Raw genomic sequence first — 18,302 nt, 5'->3', positions numbered from 1 at the left:
ATGGCTGCTGTAAATTATTATGATCGGGTCATGCCATGCGACATCAGCAACAGTGCGAACGCCAAGAGTTCTTTTTCCGCGGTGCATTTTAATATTCGTTAAATGAAAAATAAGCACCATCAGATTAAAAGTTTCTTAGGCAACCTTGCGGGTACGTTTCGTTGTTTTTCACTGAAACTTGGTGTCAGCATGAAGTAGACCTACTCAAATTAGTATGCTACACCACCTTTCTTCCAAATAGGCCTTCCCGCGGAGGAGGAGTAGCTATTTATGTTAGGTCTTCTTTGAACTGTAGCATCATTACGGAATTTTAAGTTATAACCAATGACTATGAAGCTTTTGTACTACAACACAACACTTGTATTCTTTCTGTAATTTACAGGCCCCCTAGTGGAAACCATAACACTTTTTTCAAATTTTTAAATACTTTTCTTAATTACTGTTCACAAAATAATTATACCTTATTGGTCAGCGGCCACTTTAATATTAGCATGAACGAAAATAACGCTGATTCACTAGAATTTCTTACGCCTATTGAATACAATGGGTTCACCAACACCATCACATCTCCAACGAGAATCACGGTCTCTTCGTCAAGCATTATTGACTTGTTTATTGTTAACATAGACATCATGGCAAAATCTTCGGGAATAGTGTCTTGTGATCTAAGCGATCATTGTCCTATTTTTATTACAATAGAGAAACGTCAACCTGCACCAGTTCGAAGCAGACCGGTAACCTTTCGGGCAATTACTGATAGCAAACTGCAATCATTCAGGCGAATGATTAGTGAGACATCATAGACACAATGTCTGAACTATCGTTCAGTGGATGAGGCTTATAATGCGTTCATTGATAAACTTAAAGTGCTATATGACTGAAGTTTTACATTAAATTCGAGACAATCATCCAACAAATTTAAGAAACCATGAGTTTTACTTAGCGTTTTAAGAATGATTAAAAAAAGACCGCATGTACCACAGTTTTCTGGTAAGCAGAAATCCTAATGATTAGGTTCTGTATAAGCAGCTTAGGAATAAATTAAATAATGACTTGCGCAAAGCCAAGCGTGGCTATTACTCGGTAATTTTCGCTGGAAGCTGGCGTAATCCAAAGCTAATTTGGCGTGCAATAAATGAGGTAATTACCAATAAAACTGTATCGAATGACATTGGCGAATTGATTATGGACGTGTCACCAAAATCAGGCGTCCTATTAGCCGATTGCTTTAATAACTTCTTCACCGAGCAAGCAACAGCAAAATATAATGAACATGCGTGTTCTGTTATTTCAAGTAAAACAACCAGTTCATTGTTTCTTAGCCCAACAGATTCATCAGAAGTGTTAACCCTTCTCATGTCCTTAAGAAGTATTTCTAGCTCTCACGTAGAAGGCCTCACAATTAAACCAGGAAAGTTTGTTGCCGACTTTCTTCCACTACCTCTCTGTCATATCATTAACCTTTCGCTAGAATCATGTGTTTTCCCGGCAAGAATGAAACTGGTCGAGGTTACAGTAATATTTAAGTCAGGCTCGAAAAACGTCATGAGTAATTATTGCCCCATCTCTCTGCTACCCATTTTTTCGAAAGTGCTAGAAAAAATTCTGCTCAAACGTTTGCAGAATTTTTTTGATGCTAATCAGGTAATATCACAATCTCAATTCGGCTTGCGTAAAGGTTTTTCTACAGAATCAGTTTTATTAGTCCAAAAAAAAATTATTTTACAGAATATTAAAAGCAAACCCTTAACACTAGGAATCTAGTGGATTTTATAAGGCTTTTGTTTGTCTAGACCATACCACTCTCTTGGATAAGTTAAATAAGCAGGGGAAGGCCACTTCAAACTTGTAGTTCATATCTTAAAGACTGTGAATAAATAGCGAACATGGACGTTTCCTTTTTCGTCCAAACGTTATCGGAAATGCGGCGTCCCTTAAGGCAGCATATTAGAACCTTTTCTTTTCATAGTCCACATAAACGATGCGGTAACGATTTCGACAGGAGCTGATTTTGTAATTTATGCCAACGATGCCTCCTTATTTATCTCTGGTCTTTCGGCTATAGAAATAATTTCAAAAGCAAACGATACCCTAAACAGCCTTTGAAATTGGTCTAAACTAAACAATCTCAAAATAAAATACAACTAAGTCAAAAGCTGTTATTTTCCGCGCTATAAATCGTCACGTAGAGAATAACTTAACCATTAACCTAGGCAATAATATTATGAGGTCGTCAGCCACCATAAAACACTGGGTGTTATATTTGATGAGCACCTCCGATGGACTGAGCACACTAATTACGTAGCGCTAAATTTATCAAAAGCTGTTGAAGCACTATCCCAATGTCGTGGCATTCTTCCAGTACACATTAAAACAGATATACTTTTCATTATTTCAATCACACATTGCATATTGTCATCTTGTTCGGAGCACGGCATCACTGACTAGCGTGAATAGAATTGTGAGCCGGCAAAAGAAAGCGATCCGTATCGTTGCAGACGAAGAGTACTGCGCACACTCCAAACCGCTTTTTTTTCGGTGAAACACTCAGCCCGTCAATGTGATGCTACCGCAGATTGTTCTTCCTTTATTCACCACTAAAGCCATGCTTCGTACTCACTTCCTTGTCGCAGAATCATCGCTCAAAGAACGAGTACCGGCAGCCGACACTCGACAATTATAAAAGTGTCTTCGCAAAATTCGAACGAATTACGGTCAACAGATGTTAAAGCATGCAACACTTTACACCCTGAACGCTAATACAACCTTAATTGATGGCCCCGCACTAAATAAACGTGCTTTAATGGAATACGTTTTAAAAAGAATTCCCTAATTGCTATCAGATTTATATCGTGTAGTTTACATTCGGCGTCGTGGGTTATTTTGTGTGGATTAGTTTGGAATAACTTTGCAGACATTGTCTAATTTCAGTTTTTTTTTCTCTCTCTCGCTCTTTCGTTTTTGTAGCAGTTTATTCTTCATAAAATATTTAACTTGAAGGTATACATGTGCGCGTGTATATGTGAATGTATATGTGTGCGTGTATATATATGTACATATGTGTGCGTATATGTGGGCGTATGCGCGCCACTCCTACGGGTGTTTGCCCATGTACGTGTGAGTATAACATGTCAGTGTACAATATAGTTTTGTATTGGTGTATGTATATGTAATTTTTTTTCTCGTTCTTCGCAGCTTGGTGCGAGCAGTTTCTTTTTTTTTCGTGTTGCTTTTTTTTTCTCGTACGGGTGTACGACATACTGCTGTTTTGCCACTGTTGCCGCTGCCTGTAGGGTCCCACGCCTTGTCAAGCTGCTCAATGAGTCGCTTTTTGTCTGGGGTCCATTTTTCCTTGACGAAAATAAAAACTGATTCGGATTCTACCTGTTCTTGGCACTTTAAGCTTATTGATGCGTTAGCATTTTTTGGATGCTTCCCTCGCTCTTCGGCCGCCATCCATCCATCGATCGATCCAACCGCCCGTCCGTCCATTCATCCATCAATCCATTTACACAAAGCCCCAAGTTGTCTACTAGCTTGGGCAACTAGGCTCGTGGTCGTGTTGCCGTCATGGTCCTTGCATTGTCGGCATTACAGCTTCGTCTCAGACTCTCATCATGCGGTCGTCGTCACAGGATCATCGCCATACGGTCGTCCTAATGCAGACACGTCATAGTTGTCATACCCTCGACATCATTCTATTTTCTACATACACCGTTGTCATGGCATCGTCGCCATTACATCGTCATCATAATGTCATCTTCAGGCATTTGTGGTCACCCGCCTGTAGCGGTGAGGTCCCATGTCGTCATAGAGTGGTCGTCATACCGTTGTCGTCACTCCGTCGTCGTCATGCCATCTTCTCGTTCCATCGACATCTTCTTTGTCGTTCTAGAGTAATAATGCTATCTTCATTCGATCGTGACCATCGCCCGTCGTCAGGCCATCGTCGCATTGCATCGTCATCAGACAGTCATCGTGTTGCGTTCGTTGTCATGCTGTAAGCGTCGTGCCGTCGTGATCATTGCATCGTCGTGAAACAGTGTTCACGATCCAGTCGTTGTCATCCCATGGTGCCGTCGTCGCCACTTTGTCATTGTTATGCAATGATTGTTACTTCAGAATTTTGTTCCCACTGTCGTAATGCCATCGTCGTCATATCTCCGTCACCGTTCAATCGATGTCATTCCTTCTCCGTCATTCTATCTTCATCCCGCAGTCGTTGTCATGCCGTCGTGCTCGTGGCTGACCTAGCGAAACGAGGACCAAAGCAAAGTGGGCCGATACGGAGGACGCGTACGTCGGATATATACGACGCAACGAACGCCTCAGGACGACCTCTAGAGATTCTAAATAGACGTGTATTCAGCAATACGGCGTGTGGTACAGCACTTGAATGCGAATCGCCTCACTGTGGACAGGCATCGTGAAATAGTTCTGCTGCTTATCTTTGCTCATTTTTTATAACGTGCTAATCTCATAGAAGGCACGTGCACGTAAATGCGATTGCATGCGGAACGAAAGAACGCGCGGCAGTGCGCGTTAAGCAACGTTGTAGCCGCTGTTTTTCGATCAGTGCCCACCAAGGCAAGGTGCACTAAATGTCCTGGTAGTGAAGTTTCGAAATGCCCACATGCATGTCTCAAAATGGCGGTTTCTCGCAACTGTTCTCACCTGTGCAGTGTCAGATAACTTATATCAAACAAAATAGAAAAACTGTACAAATCGCGTTTAACCAGCAGAACTTAAAGGGAAGCTGAAGAGTCTGTCGAATTCAATAAGACGCATATACGCATGCGGGAACCTTATAAACCATGTAGGTAAAATTTGGGGTTTTTTTTCAATTAGGAGCGACGTAATCGTCGGTAATCGTAATCGTCGTAATCGCTGTAGCTCCGCCCCCCGTCGAATGCCGCGCACTGCTGCTGACGCTGACGGTGCGAGCGGAGACCGGAAACCGCGGTGTTGTGACGTCAACTCTAGTGTTTTGTTCCTTCGCAGCCTGCGCGACCGTGCCTGACCGTGCTTGTTTCTGCGTGCGTGCCATCGTAATCTGCTTCGATCGACCCTGCATTCCTTTGTTGGTGCGTCTGCGTGTATGTAGAGTGGTAGTCAACGTGCGCAGCGTCAACTGAAGTGGTGAGCCGATCATGCCGGCTTTCTGTGCAGCCTACGGTTGCACGAGCACGAGCGGCCGCGACGATGTTGTCTTCCATTGCTTCCCACAAGACAAGAAGCTTTTAACGAAGTGGGAGGCTGCTGTGAAGCGAAAGAATTTCAAGCTCTCAAGAACAATAGTGCTGTGCTCCAACCACTTCCGTGACGACGATTATCACGAGAATTTATCATTAAAACGTGCGTTGGGTTTGCCAGTCAAGTCGGCTCGTCTAAGGCCCGGCGCAGTGCCGTCAGTGTTCGCGTACACAAGGAGCATAAACACGAACTCGCCCAAACCTGAATTTTGATTTACTGCGAGCTCCTTCGTGTTAGCACGCTGAACGGAAGGTGCATGTTTATCTCCCGCCCTTGACGCAGGTTTCGTCGCAAAGCGCCGCGAATTTCCTATTGGCACGTGTGTTGTAAAACAGCCTGCATGCAGCTACCATAACGCAGTGCAAATGTAGAGTTTGCATGTGCTGGAAAGCCGGCGCACGCCAGGACGCTACGCTCCCCCCTTCTCTCGCGCACAGCGAGAAACCGACCGTCTCACGTAGCCGACGGAATTCGCCGCCTTTACGACTTCGGTTACGAGTAATGTGCGATGGCGCACAGATGAAGGTCACTACACGTACTGCATGAACCAGGAAGCTTTTCACGCGTTTAAACCGTCTTTGTAGATTGCCGACAGCTTTGGACAGCGCACAAATGCCGACGATCTCATCCCCGCTTACGTTCCACGAGGAGGCATGCAGGAACACAACACTACAGTTGTTTGACCGCAAACGAGCTTAGATCGGCGAAATCACTAGATCGCTTTGCAAAAAACATACTCACCAAAGAGCATTTCCAACACAAGGAGATCCCAAGACTTCGCTTTCGTTCGCGTCGAAAGCACTGCTCGCACCAGCATCGTTTGCTTCTTCGAGAGGCCGGCTCTTCGCAATCGGCTCGTACATGTAGGGAGTAACGCCGAACTCCTCAGAAAAATGCAGCCTCTCTAAATTTTCCATTACCTCTTAATTTTCTATTACAGCACCAAACTACCTGGCACCGCGCTTCATGTGTAGCGGCAGCGGTCGGTCACTAGAGTTGACGTCACGAGGCGCCCGACCAATCACAGGCGGAAACGAGACGCGCGAGCTGGGCGTGTCCGCTGCTGCACTTTTCGTCGAAATAAAATATATTTGCACTTTCTTTCGCTCAATTTCGATACGATATTCTAATTCGGAGGGCTGAAAACCATTATGTACACATGTTCGCTCATTTTTTTCTGGAAAACCTTCCAGCTTCCCTTTAAAGCAAGAGACATGAAGGAGGATTTGCAACCCTTTGGCGTTGTTTCTTCTAATCTTAGATTATCTTTTTAAATTTTTATTGCTAATATATGCGAAAACAAGTGACCCTCACCATCATAAGGTGTCTACATTTCTTCATTTTTTTCCGTTCAATAAAAAATGGAGAGGCGTAGTGCGTTCCATTTTCTTTAAGTGGTAAACTCACCTTAACGAAGAACCAATTGGCCCAGAAGATTGCCGCTTGGGTAAAACCTAAAGTTCGAGTGAAAGGACGCCGCCCGTTGATGCTTGATGCGCACAGTTTGTATTCTGGCAAGGCCAGTAATTTCGATTACTAGGTGAATTATAAGCTTTCCTCGGAGAAGCTTGGCAGCACACTTAAGCGTGCAGGCGAGCTTGAATTTGCGCTTGCTTCTCCGCGTTGTTTAAGACTTTGAGGGAATAGCGCGTGCTCATATGACAACAATACAAGGGTCGTTGAAAGCGCCAGTTGAGTTCAATTTCGCTAAATTACTATCATACACATACGCTTTCCGATACTGCACTTTCGCACAGCAAGAAAACGGGCAAAGAAACCACTTCAGGGCCTGTAGCATATATACTAAACATAATCTATCAACCGTCGTAAAAGGCGACTACCAGCCACCTTTGCTGTGTACATCTCGTGGCTGCCAGTACAACTTGGCATTAAGAAAACCCAATTAGACTGGCTCTTTGGCGATACAAAAACATTTGTTTTTCACGGCAAATTATGCCGTATTACAAAAAGCTTACAACAAAGGCTGTGAATTAATACTTCCACACATATATTTTGCCACGAATAACGAGCTTATGGGGAGCACAATGGAACATGGTTATAACGGCGTTTTAGAGGATGGGGCACACACAAAAAATATGCACGTAGTATAACCACCCAGCTCCTCCACGCATTCTTTCTGTGTCCCGTGCTCAAACGCGCTGTTAGTAACCATGTTTTATCAAGCCAACAACTAAGTAGACAATCTAAGTGGCTTTATGGGCAGCACTCTGTCACGTAAAAAACATCGCGGATCTTCCGATTCCTAGGATCAATCAAATCAAAAATTTTATTCATCTTCATTTGGTACATAGGTTTTCATTTCCTGTCCAACCTAAACACAGCGTGCTTGTTGGTTGTTCAGGCAGCACAGTGAATCATCGAACGTGTACCACAAAACAATGAAGTAAGGCATACTAGTACATACTAATCATATTATACAAAATTATAGAAACATAATCACTAGAGCTCGAGCAAAATTAAAACTAAGTAAATAAATAAATAAAGGACATCATAATAGCTTGACAATGAGCCATACCACAACTCACAGAATATCTAAGGCAATCATGCAATATCTAATGCAAGAGGCAATCAGTGATTTATCTGCAATGATGAGCACCATTTCCTTATTGAGTTAGTCATTTTTCGTTTAGTTTTTAAATGTACAAGCGCTTCTCCAAGTTCATTAAATATCTGTGGCACGTAATATCCCCTTACTTTTTTCCCGTAATGTGTAAAGCATAGTGGCTTAATGTATGTTTCTGTCCTTCTTAGGGCGACGTTTTCCTTGACAGGTACTTTGAAATCCTTTGCATAGTAATGACGTGTGAGCATGGTGTAATAAAATAGGTCACGCATTTCCACTGTGCCAAGCCTATTGTATTGTTCCTTCTTGTCAGCCTGTTGAAGCATAGTTCCGTAGGTTACACTGTTTACTATTCATTTAATTATGCGGTTTATGGCTCCCATTTTGTGATAAGAACAAGTTCCATACAATGTAATACCGTAGGTTATAATAGATTCAGCCAGCGTCATGTATATGGTGCGCCTCAACTGCATCGAAGTTTTACCTCTTAAGTTGTACGTCATCGCAGACAGAGCTCTAAGCCTGTTACATATATACTGCACATGATCATTGCATGTTATATGCTCATCAAATATTATTCCGAGATACTTGACTGCATGTTCAAATGGTATTGCATTACATGTGCACGGAGTGCAATGAGAGTTATGTAAAAAGAGAGACTCCCTTAGGAGCATTCGTTTGTGTGGGTTTCTAAAACAGATAAGCTTTGTTTTTTGCGGATTTAAATATATTGAATTTTGCGTCAGCCAGTCTATTACCCTGCACACATCCTGTTGAAACATTTTGCACGCAAGATCTAGATCAGTGAGTTCTAGTGCTAATGCTGTGTCATCTGCATATTGGAAGATTCTTGATCTTAAATTCAAAAAACCCAGTTCAGAGACGTAGATATTAAATAGTAATGGGGCCAGAGTACTTCCTTGCGGAACACCGAATTTTATTGACTTAAATTCACTGTATTTGTTTTCAATTCTTACACAGTGTGATCTGTCTGTGAAATACCCCTCAAGGTAGTGATGAAATCGGTCCTTGAAACTTAGGTTGTCCAGCTTTTGCAACAATAAGGCGTGACCAATAGTATCAAATGCCTTTGATAGGTCTAAAAACAATGCTAGCATAAGGCGATTGTTTTCTATCGCAGTGTTAATGAAATCCGAGAATTCTTCTAGGAGCGTAGTCGTGCTCCGGTCCTTTGTGAACCCATATTATGCCGTGTTGTTTAATGAATATTTATCGCAGAAACACTGCATACCGGAAGCCACGTGCTTTTCCAAAGTGTGAGCCAGGGCAGGTATAATAGAAATTGGTCTATAGTTTGCGCAGTCACCTTTCTTCCCACTTTTGTACACAGGTCTCACTATCGAAATTTTCAATTCCTTGGGCATCATTCCGGTTTCTAATATTGCGTTTAATATTTTGAGAATCCCATCTTTTTGTTTGTTAAAATTGTAGTACAGATCTCTTACACAGATCTTATCAAAACCTGGTGGTTTGAACATCTTCATTTTGCCTATTATATTCCATAGCTCAGTTTCTGTTATATCAGGTAGGTACGCTGTCTGTGTGCATGAAAGTATTGGCTGATATTCGAGACGATTCGTACCATGAGCAATGCCCAGCTAGCTTATCTGTGGCGTGAATGAAAGTCTCGTTAAACAGTTCGCATAATGACTGTGTTTCTTCTTTTAGAAAGTTTTTGTCGATGACCTCCTCAATCGTTGCCTGTTTAACACGGCCCATTAAACTGTTTGCCAATTTCCATGTTTTTCTTCCGTCATTCCTGTTTAGCGCAAACTGCTGGGATAGGTATCTTCATTTTGCCTGTCGCGTTTTGGCTGTTACAAGATTTCGCAATATGCGAAATTCCTCCCTAAGTGCTACATTTTCAGGGTCCTTTCTACAGCTCTGCCAAGCTTTATCCTTTAAGTAACACTACTCCATGATATCCTGCGTTATCCAATTGTTGTCCCGTTTTCTTTGCTTTATTTTTATAGCTTTGGTGGACGTCTCGTATATGAGGTGGAACTTATCGCGAAATATATAATATAGCCTCATCTGATCCAGAGGTAATATAGCATTCCAATTTGTGTTCTGAATAGCTTTGTCTATACTCCTGTTGTCTAACATGTTCCTGATTTTAGGTCTGATGTTCGCATTGTCTTCATGGTTACAAGTTTCTTTCATGGTTGCAAGTGCCACGAAGTAGTGGTCTGCAAGTTTCAATATAATGACTCCTGATGAACAATGTTTGTTTGCTATGCGGACAATTATGTGGTCGATGCATGATGTAGTTACCTTGGAACCTAAAAATTCCTCTCTTGTACAGTTATTAATAAGGCTAACTAAGCCAAATTCAGCGAGTAGGCCTAAGTAGTCTCTAACTACTCTCCTTGAGTTTAGCATTATATATATATATTTAGGTCTCCCGCTAAAATAAACTGCTTCTCATTCATATATTTTTTAGGAGTGAGGTTAGTTCTTCGAGGAATAAAGGAATGTTCGTGCAAGGTGGTCTGTATATTGCACATACAATGTAAGTTGTATCCATCTTGCTAAGAGAGACAACCACCATTTCTGCGTTTTCTATGGATACCTGAATTTCATATGGCAACCAGGTATCGCTCACAAACACTACCACCCCTCCTCCTTTTCTGTTTTCTCGACACCAAGCGTACCGAGAGTACCCAGCAAGGCTGTAAAAGCTTAGTCGAGTTGCATCGAGATTAATCTCTGTCAAGACGATTACATCTTCTCTTGTCTGCCGAGTGTTTACATAAGCACATAGCTGGTCCCAGTTTTTCTTTATGCTTCGTATGTTTATATGTAATAAACTTAGCTCCTGCTTTAACTGTTCTTCCTTAATGAACTGATTTATATGAGAATCCTACTCAGAAAAAGAAGTGAACTCTGCCATTAGTTTATTTTTTCCAAATCGTTTTCTGTTGTAATGATCGTGGCAGGACTTCCTTAGTTGCGCCTAGCGAAAATTCTGCCATTGCGCATCCAGACAAATTTACAGTCCTGTTGTCTGCCCCTGTGTCTGCTCAGCCAAAACACCTTTTTGTGCGCTCGTGTGAAGCTTTCTTTTATGTATATGCTATCAGATCGGAGAGCGTATTTCTTCGAAATCCACAGGTCACGATCAGCCAATTCCTTAAATCTGACAATGATTCGGGGTATCTTATCTTTCTTCTCTTTTAGCCTGTGAATGGTCTTCAGTGAGTGACGTTCGACTGTCTGTATTTCCAGCTTCGCGCTAAGCCCCGCTAGAACCATATACACATCTTCGCCCTGTTTGTAGGGGACGCCATGTACCTCGATGTTTTTTCGCCTCGAGTACTGTTCAGCAATCTCGACGTTTTCCTTCAGGCTTGCAATTTCATTGTCTTTTTCTGCCATCTTTCGCGTCAGTTCTGCTGACGTTATCTTTAATTCTGCAATATCCTTTTCTTGCCTTACGGTGGTGGCCATAATTTTGTCATATTCAGGTGACAGCAGTTCCATAGGTTTTTCTATTCCTTCTGTTGTCGTGCACTGTCTGTCTACCTTTTTTCCATCTCTTCTAGTCGGCCCAAGACAGCCACCATCTTTTGGCTAATGTCCTCAATCAGTTTTGTAACATGACTCATTTGATTTTTCTTTCCTCCCTTCCCTTCCCCTCTGCGTTCCGCGTCACTTGTTTCAGACGTTTCTTCCCCTGATTCCTGCTTTCTACAACTGTCACACATCCAACCGTCGATTTCGCGTGGTCCCATGTTTTTGAAAGCCTTTTTAGTCATTCCCGAACATTTGCCCGCGTGGTGTACTTTCTTGCATTTGGAACAAGACATACTCTCTTGATCTTTTTCAAACAACTTTGAACACTTTGTACAATCTCGCGGCGACATGGTTCGAGACAGGAGTGCAGTGCAGTGGAGAAAAAAGAAAAACGACCGATCCCACCAAGTAGGCGCCTCTTACCTAGAAGTAAGCAGCAAATATTAGCACGTTGGTCGACGCTCCACCGGACTGCACTCCAGCATCGTTTGGTCCTTCGTTTTATAGGTGTTGGCACCGTCCAGGCTCCTGACGTCACCGCTGCCGTCAGTCATCAGCGACGATGTTATCGCTGACTGCCCACACTCGTGGCTTAGTTGTTGCGCCGTACGCTGTCCGTTACTCGCTCCTTGATCAGCCGGCCAGCAAGCTAGCAGGCCGCAAGGTGAACAGGTGGGCAGTTGGCGATCGGTGAAACAAGCCCTAGAAGTAAGCAGCAAAGATCAGCACGTTGGTCGACGCTCCACCGCACTGCGTGCACCAAAATACGATATTGGTGGCGATCAAGGCTCTACTTTGGGCCTTGCTCACAGCTTTCCTTGAGTCGAAGGTGTCATGGCACTAGAGCCTTTACTGCCTTCATATCACGCAGAGTAGCGCTGCGATTATTCTGGACAGCAATGTTGATTTCGTCAACCACTGCTCCTGCCACTGTGTTAAACAATAATCCCAGTACATATGCAATGTTTCAGTGGGACGCTCGTGGCTTGAGCTCCAAGCTAGAGAAATTCAATCATCCTGCGCTGGTAATGACGCTTTATGGTCATTGCAAAAATGAGTCGTACTGGTCATCTCCGAGTCTCACGCCGACGACATGTTTCGGTTGCACGACGGCTACGCTTTTACCACTCCTGCCGTGCAAACAAAATAGGAGGCTTCTTATGGGATACAGAAACTGCGTATCTTGTAGGCATCTCCGCGATCGACGTACGCGCGTCTACCCTCATCAGTTCTGAAGCATTCACATTCATTGTTGCTTGAATTGAACCAGGGTGCTCAAGACTGAAAAAAAGTTAGTAATAAATACTCCATCGCCGCATTTCATACGTGATAATATCCACACAACACTGGCACTAAGAGCAGCTCATATACCCACAGCCCACCGAGCCATACTGGCAAATTATGGAGTATAGTCATTAAAACCAGAATTTCACCAGCTTCATCGAACTGTCCTGCCTGTCTAGCTGCTGTGTTCAGACAGTTGGCTAGTGCACTGACTTGAAATACGAGGAAGAGGCCACTATCCGATCTTCATGTCAGCTCTAAGCTTTCTGATGTCTACGTGAAAGGCACACAAGTACTGTGACTGCAAGAAATACAAGACAGCTATCAACACAGCTATCACAGCGACAACCCGAGAGGTTACATTGGTGCTTACTGCACAGTTGGGGCCTACTGTACTAGTGCTACAAATCCGAGAGCTCCTTCATCGCCTCCCCGAGCAAGAACACGGCGTTACATTTCATTGGCTCCCTAGCCACTGTGGCATAATGGACAATGAACAGGCCGATGAAGCTGCTCGATGTGCGCATGAAGATGGCGTGCAGGAGCCAATCCCGCTGTCTAGAATAGATGCAGCAGCGTAACTTCTAGTGCTTGCATGTGATGTCTTACAATCTTTGTGGAACGCATCTAGTTTGAAGCACACACGTCTACATCGACTGGACCGCTGTCGGCAATTTCAACCTCCGCCTGGACTGTTCCGACGCTAAACACTGGTACTTTACCAATTGTGGTTTGCCGTTGCATTTGCGAATTCGTTTGATTTCCGTATCGGAAAGGAACACGTTCTGTGTCATTGTCCCCGATACAGCGCACACAGGCAGTCACTTGTGACCGGGCTGGCGCGTCTTCACGACCGGCCGATTTCGGAGCAGACAGTCCTGGAGCGCCGACCTACACAGTCGTCACACCATAAGACGGTCAGGGCACTCTTGAAGTTTTTACGTTCTGGTGGGGGTGAGGAGCAATTGTATTTCTCGTGGACGTTAACGACTTTCCCTAGATTCTTTTTTCGTTTCCTTGCTTTTTCTCTCCGCTTTTCTTTCCATCTTTCATTTCCCCTTACCGTCCTCCTCCCCCGTGCAGGGTCGCAAATTAAAATCTTATCTGGTTAACCTTCCTGCCTTTCCTATCCCGTTTATCCCCCTCTCTACTGTATTCCTTTAATTGATGCTCACTGTATAAGAAAATACACGCGCTGTGCCACAAAACGCGATGGCCTGCCAACTAACCACGAAGAGTTTGAAAGATTACTTGAAATTTGGAGGCGCGCTGAACGAGAAGTTTTACGCATTAAGACCGCAGAAGACATTCGAGCTTGTCGACCGGACTCAATGGCACAAAGGACGACAGGCACTTCGCTGCCTCTCGAAACTAAGCAGACAACGCTGGAGAGGCTTGCTTGCAACATTCGATGTCGGCAGACCAACATCCACAACATTAGAGACCCCACACTCACCAGCTCTACCCGTTTACTATATTTTTGTTGCACGAAGCTGCGTCACTCCACGAAGTTGCCAAAAATATTATCAACTTTACAATAAAGGTACTGAACCCTGACTACGAAATACTACTATATTTTCTTGTGCAGGGGAATAAACTGCTCCTCCTCTGGATTTGCCTTTCTCCGTAGATGACCTGGCAGCAACTCTTGGTGACTTAAACAACGCTCATCAGCAGATTATGACGACATCAGCGACGGGGCCTTTACTCAACTTTCACGTAATTATCGGCTCCGTCTCATTGAGTTGTACAACTCCCCATGGATGAGCGCTGAGCTTCGTGCACATTGGAAACTGGTGAAATTTATTCCAATCATCTGAACAGGTTCGCACTGACAATGCCATTGATTATGTACCATCTGTCGACAAGAGAGAGAGAAAAAACTTTATTGAAATTATGGTTGGGCTTGGTTACTGCGAGTGGAGCCCCTCTTTCCGGGCGACACTGACTATTGTGGCTCGCCAGGCCTGGTCGAGGGTCGCCAGTTGGCTTCCCAAGTCCCGTTCGGAGAATCGACGAAAAATTCAACTTGGACACACGCCAATAGCGATTTCTTTAATTTGAAGGCCGCATTGGAAGTCGGTCCTTTGCAGCGCAATTCCAGAAGGTGTGGGAACTCTAGTACTCTAGGCACATGTATGGCAAATTATTTATAAGGACGACACCTATTTACCGATAGGCGCACACCGATAGGCTTAGCTTCATATTGCGCTGTTGAGAAATGTGTGCCACAGGATGGCTGTATTGAGTGCCTGTTCTTAATCATTATTCTTATGCCTATGAAGAGAGTTCTACCATTTGGTGTCTGTAAGACATTCAATGCGAACATCTCCATCTGTAGTACGTCGTGTTCGCGCGATACCACCCAGGAGCGACTCAAGAAAGTATTCGCTAATATATTGGCTTGTTTGAGATACAGATGCCGTTACCTCGTAGCAGAGAAAAGTGTTGCAATGACCTTTACACGTCGGCTCAGAGACCAATACACAGTGGTACTCGGTGGGCGCACAGATGCATATGCAAGATCTCAAAGGTATCTGGGTGTAGTTCTCGCCCAAGGTAAAGAAGTTATGGAAGATTCCCATATGCAAATATTCAGGTACATCACTGGATCGCAATGGGGCAATAATTGTCAGTTAAGGGTGCTTCTCCATAAACATTACGTAGACGGTATGTTGCGCTACTATATGCCCATTCTTCACTGAATCTCCATCACAATAACAGAAAGCTTAAAGCAACACGCGATACTTTTCTGAAGCTATGGCATGGTCTTTCGAAAGGGCCGCCACGTCTCAGAATCGTGGCGGAGGCGAGGTGCTTACCACGTAACGTCCTAAGTTCAGAAGAAACGCTATATATTTATCTCCACTACGTACTCCACGCTAAGAGGAATTTTTTAAGCCACATTGGTTCAACATGCACCAACTCCACTTTAGGACAGGCCGTTGGACACACCTTTGTTCATCCTTCAGGCGAGGCGCTGTACCTGATGCCATCCAATTTGAACCATCTGCACTCACTCACTTCTCCACGACAAATGAACAGAAGTGCCTAAGGTTGGCATCCACCATATTGCGTGGGACCATATGCGATACGGCAGGAAGGGAAGGACGGGCAAACTTCATCTTAAAGGCAGTTGTTTTCAAGAAACAGTTTTTCCGTGGCTCAGTAATATATATTCGTTTTGGATAACGAGCGGGTTGCATACGCGCTTACGTTTCAGAGCCTTCTGCGCTATCACTGCTCCAGGCCTCGCGCTGCTCGCACCTGTGTGATTTCTACTTCGTCACCCAAGTGCCCCACGATGGGCGGCGACTGTAGGCACGCCGCTCAAGCTCTCTCTGCAGGACTCTTCCAGCTGTCTTCGCCAGGTGAAGCCTGCGTCGGCTTTCCTGAGAAGCGGCAGTCGTTTCGCGGTTTTGGCAACATCTGCGAAATGCCTTATTAAGCGTGAAGGGCCTCAATACCTTTTAATATAGCTATACCATGTACCAATGAAACGTTTCTGTCTTTGTGCATATTACCCGTTTTTCTGGAATATAACATTGAACTCCACACTAGTCTCCGGCTAAGGATCTAGTTAATTCTGCAATTGTTCTATCTTGTATCGTGTACGCCGTAGTGAAGATTTATGGTCTATAAGTGAATCAACATCATTCGCCAGTGTTAGCTCATGAATGCTATTCCCAGCAATATTAAGGGTAATAGAGGAACTCGTTTGTACGTTTCAAGCACACATGTAAAATACGTGACTTGGATTGTTCAATTTATTACAGCTGCATCCGGGGATACCTGAAGAACAAGATTGTCATACTCTGCACTCATCAGCTGCAGTTCTTGAAGTCTGCGAACCACATCCTCGTCCTGAAGGAGGTAGTGCTGACTCTAAAAATAGCCGCTTCCTATAAAACCAATAGCTTAGTAAGTGTGCATGGGTTCATATTGAATATTGCTTCCATAGGCGTGACATTGCTTGCTTTGAAAAGACCATCATTGCCTTCCTCTCGTCTTTGGCAAGACAAAGGGTTTGCAATGCCCTGCTGTAGAGCTGAATGGTTAGGCACTGCTATGTGCAAAACAAACCCAAACCAACGCATGTGTCCTTGTCTGCCTGTGTATACAATCGTTTATTTATTCTTATTAGGTTTTAACAGCGGTGAAGTAGAGGTAAAGCGTTGTGTTCATATATTTATTGTCTCAAGATCAAATCCTTGTCACGGCCACTATATTTTCAGGCTTGAAGTGACGCTTGAACCCGGGAAGAAAATCTTCAAGAGCCAATGGGCCTATATTAGTCAATGTGCAACAAAGTTTGGAAGGCCCACTGGCATTCAAACACACTCTCTCACCGTAACAAAAATTGGCTTGCATGATGCAGTATTCGGCTACTGCCTTTTGCATGAGTCTTGAAATTGCCTTGGGCTCTCATTCTCTAGCGGCTGCGGAGCACCTCAGAAAAGCGTAGGAAGACGTGCGACTCAGCATAAAGTGCTAAAGTCTTTGGATCCGGAAAAGCCGGTGCAAGAAACTGAAGATGATAACATTCAACACACGAACCCTCTCGTGCGAAGGTAGTTTATGAATTTCTCTTTCAGGAACTATCAGACATTGCTAGAGATATTATTGGGCTTAGTGATGTTAGTAGAGCTGGTAAAATATACAATGCTGACTAATGGCTGCGTCACCTGTTATATCTCCTGAAGCCGGCATTCTAGGTGGCAGCGCAAGGGATCTTGTCTAGTGTTTAGCGCAGAAACATGGGACAAAACGAGCAATAACGACGACACGCACAAGTGTTACATTGAGCAGTGGTTTGTAAAAAGCTGGACCACGCCTTTATATACCTGACACAAACACACATCATGCCCTAATAAAGAGCCACTTAGAAATGACAGCTCCTTCTTCGAAAGAATAGCGAAGGGGTGCGTACCGCACCTTTGACCATGCTCAATCACTCATCACAATACTACTCTGTTCATTTTGTTTTTATGCCAGTGCACACCACAGCAATCATGAATCCCAGAGGGGCAACCACGTGCTGTAGCAGGTAGCTAACCGGCCATCTCTTCCTTTATTAGCGTTATTTTAGTGCTCATTAAGTCGTTCCTTCAGACTTCGGCCCGTTTGCTCCTCGTAGTGTTCACTGAAATGGCAGCCTTGCGGGGTGATGTCCGATGTATATCTTAGCGTGCTCAGATGCTTATGTTGAAACATATTTTCATTCAAGTTCTATATAGTCAATCACATTGGTAGCAATGACTATGCACATTAACCGATGTAGTATTGCTGCCTGTGCTGTATTATAGTTCCTTATTATATCATTTACGCTTCCACCAGTCGCTTTTAAGCTCTAGGCAACGAAGGTGACTGCGAAGTACCAAGTAAAAAAATTGAAAGGCGCTAAAGCTCGGCCGTTAAAGGGTCTCTTACCAAATCACAAAGCAAAGTTTGGTTATACGCTGCTAGTTGTTAAGTGCCCTCTAGGGAGCTTTCTACCGCAAACATTTTTCAAATTGGTTCGTTAATAGCCGAGATATAAATATTTCAGTGCCATGAACGCATGATCTGAGGAGGGGAGCGCCACCGCCAACATAATGTTCTCTCGACCAAAAGGCGTTTGGTTTGAAATTTAAGCTCTTTACGT

The 18,302-nt window shown here is 43.8% G+C and overlaps 1 protein-coding gene across 2 annotated transcripts in view; it reads left to right on the top strand.

Annotated features, from left to right (window-relative positions):
* The window catches only part of LOC142573242 (ATP-binding cassette subfamily C member 4-like), a 495,730-nt gene that overhangs the window by 239,988 nt on the left and 237,440 nt on the right, over positions 1 to 18,302 (top strand). For both annotated transcript variants that reach the window (XM_075682847.1, XM_075682846.1), the window contains one exon: positions 16,435 to 16,531. In XM_075682847.1, coding sequence (XP_075538962.1) covers positions 16,435 to 16,531 — 97 coding nt within the window. The remainder of the gene's footprint in view (positions 1 to 16,434; positions 16,532 to 18,302) is intronic.

The sequence above is a fragment of the Dermacentor variabilis genome, chromosome 2 (genome assembly GCF_050947875.1).
Source record: "Dermacentor variabilis isolate Ectoservices chromosome 2, ASM5094787v1, whole genome shotgun sequence".
Taxonomy (NCBI): domain Eukaryota; kingdom Metazoa; phylum Arthropoda; class Arachnida; order Ixodida; family Ixodidae; genus Dermacentor; species Dermacentor variabilis.
The sequence above is the reverse complement of the archived record's forward strand: the minus strand, read 5'-3'. Positions and strand labels throughout refer to the sequence as shown.